Source organism: Atta cephalotes (assembly GCF_000143395.1).
Source record: "Atta cephalotes unplaced genomic scaffold scaffold00037, whole genome shotgun sequence".
NCBI classification, from domain to species: domain Eukaryota; kingdom Metazoa; phylum Arthropoda; class Insecta; order Hymenoptera; family Formicidae; genus Atta; species Atta cephalotes.
Genome location: NW_012130101.1, coordinates 2,276,490 through 2,281,667, shown reverse-complemented (window position 1 = coordinate 2,281,667; position 5,178 = coordinate 2,276,490). Strand labels below are relative to the sequence as shown.

At 31.2% G+C, this 5,178-nt stretch overlaps 1 protein-coding gene across 1 annotated transcript; it reads left to right on the top strand.

The window, feature by feature from the left end:
- Positions 1 to 1,357: 1,357 nt before the first annotated feature.
- On the top strand, positions 1,358 to 4,410 carry LOC105621786 (metallophosphoesterase 1). Its single transcript, XM_012203238.1, has 9 exons — positions 1,358 to 1,453; positions 1,547 to 1,689; positions 1,913 to 1,983; positions 2,434 to 2,574; positions 2,713 to 2,946; positions 3,292 to 3,377; positions 3,519 to 3,641; positions 3,714 to 3,854; positions 4,243 to 4,410. Exons 1-9 carry the CDS (start codon positions 1,358 to 1,360, stop codon positions 4,408 to 4,410), a joined length of 1,203 nt encoding a protein of 400 aa, XP_012058628.1.
- Positions 4,411 to 5,178: the final 768 nt, after the last annotated feature.

Here is a 5,178-nt window from a genome sequence, read left to right as displayed (position 1 = left end):
TTCGAGGAATTATTTCTTTCGAGGAAGTTACACAGCGTTCGAAACTAAAAAGTTCCTAAGCTCCCGTCCCGTTGTGATTAATGATCATTGATTTTAAAAAAGTAACGAAAAAGTAATGAAAAGCTACTTTCTCAAATAATAATAACTGTAACTGTACCCTACAAGCGCAAAATATTCCTTTTATATTGTTATTAAAAAATTAAAATAAGTTATTATAATATTTCGAAGATATCATATAATATTTTTTAATATTATAAGAGTATTCTATAGAGTATTATACTATCCATTATATATAATATTCTAAGTGTTATATTTTAATATCCCTGAAATATTAAAATATTTATAAATATTAATTATTCTTAATTTAGTGCAATTTGAATTTTACAATCTAGTAACGAAAAGTTTTTATGAGTTTATGCTGCATCTTGTGCTTAAAAAACAATTTTGCATGATTTTAAGTGCATATCCAGTTCTACAATTGCGCATCAAAATTATTTATACAGTCAATATTATTTCAGTCTTTAAACGTATACTTATACTTAAAGTTGTAACAATTTTACAAATTAAAGTAAATTTTGTTATAATATATATACTTTTATATACTTTTTAATGTTTATATAATATTACAGATACAATATTACAGATATAGATTATTAAATAATGTTACTTTTAATAATCATGCAATATTATCAGAAGTGAGTTTAATCTTCCATTAATATTTCGAAAATATTATTTAATATTATATAATTTTAGTACAATATTCTTAAAAATGTTACATTTAATATTTTAAGAATATGTCTAATAAATATTACTTAATATCAAATAATATTATGCGCTTACAAAATAATAATTACATAACAATAATTGCAGTAATAACTGTAACGAGTTACTTTTAAAAAGTAACTTTCCATTGTACATATACAGGGTATCTCAAAATAATCACCAAATATTTCGTGGAGAGATAGAGTGGACTAAACTGAGCCGAAAAGTCCTCTACCATTTTGCGATTTTCGCGAGTTAACAAGATATTAATTACAAAAATTGCTGAAAATTGGTATAATTTTTATAATTTTATATATAAAACTATAAGATAAATATTATACGCATGTGCTGAAAGTGAGAGAAAGTGAGATGTGATGTATCTGCACTTGTCTACACCTGTAGTGTCTCCATTGTACTTTGATGTTTCGACAGCTTTTCCGTCAGCAATGATCAGCAATACAATCATTTTATGTCAATTATATACATGGTTTACACAGTGCACAGGCAGCCAAAAAATGACGTTACCGGAACTATAAATATAATATAAAGATTCGTACTTAAAAAAATTTTGCATGAATTTTGAAGAGTTTTAAGAATGTTGCATCTCAGGGCCCTTCTCAATGTGGGTTTAGCTTTAGTGTTTGTATTATTTTTCTGCGAATATCTCATATATTACGTGGTGCTTATACAAGTGAGTTTTTATGATACTTCTGTGTCATGCAAAAATATCTTTAGAAACATAGAATCTCTATCCTTAATGAAAACTCTGAAAATTGATTTTTAGTGCGAATGGCCCACTCTGGACCCTCGAAAGGAAGACTTCACTTTACATAGAGATGCAGCAGACAAACCTGTCAAAGCTATGTTTATAGCGGATACCCATTTATTAGGTTCCAAACAAGGCCACTGGTTTGATAAACTTCGAAGGTTTGTGCTTTCAAATCAACTAGGTCTATTCTTTTTAGCTGAATTTCTTGCATGATTCATCTTTCTTCCTTTTTTCTCAACATTGGAAAAAAAGAGAAAAGAGATAAGTTGTGTAAAAAGTTCAACTAAAGAGAACAGGCCTTACGTATTGAATATTAAAGATTTTTTTATATAATGCATTTGAATGTCTATTGAAAAAAAAACTGATATACTGTTGCTCCAGAGAATGGCAGATGTACAGAGTATTCCAAACAATGATGACATTACACCGAATGGACGTAGTTTTTGTATTAGGTGAGTAATATTTTAATATATTATTGATTGTGATTAATAGAAAAAGTAGTTTTATATCTGTTGTAAAAATTCTTTAATATGATTAATTTATATATTTAGATCCATTGAGGAACTAAGGATAGACCAATCATGTTAAAGAATTGTATAATAATTTAAATTTACAATTGAATTTTATAACAATTTTGCTGAAAGTAACTATTGTTCATGACCTGTCACCTTTTCTGTGTCTTCACAGTTTTCTAAAACTCGTATCACTAAACTAGAGATTGAAATTGGATTGGAATTTGACTAATTATTAAAGCAAAGTTCACTAAACTAGATGACTAAACTTGATTTTTCTTTCTTCTTGATTGATTAAATTTAAACTTGATTGATGAATCTAATCTGATGAATCTCGATATCTAATCTGATACAACTTAAAGACTTGCTGTTTCAATATTTAATATTCAGGAGATGTTTTCGACGAGGGCAAATGGTGCGGCTCTGCAGAGTTCGAGTACTATATAAAGAGATTCCATTCCCTATTCTATGTGCCTAAAGACACACGTATCTATGTCGTCGCTGGAAACCATGATATGGGATTTCATTATGGTACGGCAAAGAATATATCTTCAAAGGAATCTCGGACAACAACAAATCCAGTATAATTTCTCCTTCGTATTTAAATCAAATGTAAACATATATTTCGATAACATATTTCTGGCTGAACTTCTGGAATTTCGCTTTCAGCAATTACGCCATATCGCAATCAGCGTTTCATAAATGGCATGAAAAGCCCGAACGTGCGACGACTGAGTCTAAGAGATAATCACTTCGTGCTGATCAATAGCATGGCATTAGAAGGGGATGGCTGTTTTTTGTGTCGACCAACCGAGATCGCAGTGAATAAAATAGCTAGTGAGCTGTCACCTGTTCGTTTTTATACTGCACTCGGAGAAAAGCATAATGGTAGTAATAACAAAGGTGACAATAATACAAGTTTTTTTTTATAGAATTAATGTCATGTTTTGTATGTAGAATTAATATGATATTTTATATATAGTTGCAATAATGATAAAATAGCTTCACTATGCATAAATGAAAACTTGTAAGTTATTACTACTATGGTTCATATTCATACCTCACTTTTTTAACGATAAATTGAGCACATAATCTACATTATATATATTATAGAATCTCAGAAATAAACACGCAAGTTTATCGATAAAAGTGACATCTGAATTAATATGGACTAATGTCTTTCTCTGAGTGTAGCATGTCATTTCATAATTGATTAATTATCAAATTTACATGTGGATTATCTTGCAGAGGATCTGAAATGTGCGAGAAGAATCGGCAACGATTGTTACAATGCCAGCGCGATTTCCAGATACAGCAGGCCCATATTACTGCAAGTTAGTCTTCCTAATTCGTAAATAAAATATTTTCACAAATAGCATAGGAACTAGAAATTTTGAAGAATCGCAAGACTAATTTTTAAAATTATCGAAGAAAAAATTGCGTTTGAAAGATTAACAGAAGTATCTCTTTTCCAGCATTATCCGATGTATCGAGAATCAGATGAGATCTGCAACGAATTGGATCAGGCTCCCGACGAGTTGAAGGGCATCAAATTCCGGGAACGTTGGGAATGCTTGTCGAAAGAAGCGTCGGAGCAGGTACATTTGATAACTTCATTGAATGGCACAGCCACATGTTCAAGCCACATTAAGATGAAACTCGATTTTTAGCTTTTAGATATATTGAATCCACGACTGATCGTCGCCGGTCACACACATCACGGCTGCAGGAGAATACATCGGAATGACATTCTGGAATTCACGATCTCGTCTTTCAGCTGGCGCAATAAAGTCAATCCATCTCTCCTGATGGTAAATCTTAATTTTTAGATTTTCATGTTAACTCATTCAATCAATTCTTCACTTTTGAGAACATTCTAAGTTTAGCTATAAAACAAAGAAATAAAAATGATGTGATACAAAAATATCGCTAATTTAAGGAGTATTATTTATTATTTGCCAAAAATATTGGTGATAAATGATATTCCTCAAACTTTTTATTATCTGACTTCCGGGTATGAAATTCTTTTAATAACTATTTAGTGATTCCGGTATTAGACTGGGATCTTCAGTAGATAAGGGCATAATATGCTTAATTGGAATTTTTTACATTATCATTAGCTTTCTCTCAAGTTAATTATCTCAAATTAATCATCTCTGTGTTGGGATATAATATATCTATGAATCATTTCTGTTTCAGGGTACTTTCACTCCCAGCAATTATTCCTTCTCCAAGTGCTACATGCCCGTGGAATCTACTGTGATCATTATTTATACATGTAGTCTCCTATGCATACTGATATATTTGATTATAAAACTCAGGCCGAGGCGACATGCATACTCGCGCTTGAGAAGATGCCTTGACTAATTCTATTACAACACGTTCGTACGTGAACGAACGTATAATAATTCTATATACAATGCAGATCCATGGAGGGTAATTTAGGACATATCTGTATACATCTTTCGTACACGCTAGTCATTACGTATTATTTACAACAGTAATAGTATAAAACACTTTGTGATATATTGTAAATTGTAACGATGTCAATATCTCGATGTACATAGAATTCTATTACGGAAAACTCGAGACACATTTACTAAAGGACTTTATATATAAATATCAACGTGTGTTATAAAAGAAATGACAAGTCGAGTCTCAGCGGAACTGGGCGCGGAAGTTTGTGATAACGACATCCAAAAGTTCAAGAATGAAAATTGTACTTGTACTGAATGTAAATATTACAAACTATATTATTCATTTACTGCGCTTGTTATTATAATAATGATCGATTGAGGCAGTTGCGATACTGCATGTTGTGTTCTTACATTAAAGAAAACGATAACACTTTAGACTGGCTCATTTTATCGGCTATATAATACTTTCGCACATTGACTGTTACTAATATCACATTACTTGAATATTTTTACAGTTCCTTGTCCTTCAACAAGGATCATTATTGATATAGCCAACATTCGTGGAACAGATCAATTATTTTCTCGCGCATGTGTGTGTGTGTGTGTGTGTGTGTGTGTGTGTGTGTGTGTGTGTGTGTGTGTGTGTGCGCGCGCGCGCGCGCGCGCGTGTACTAATTAATAAGTACGTTAAGGAAAGAATAACTAAAATACTAATAAA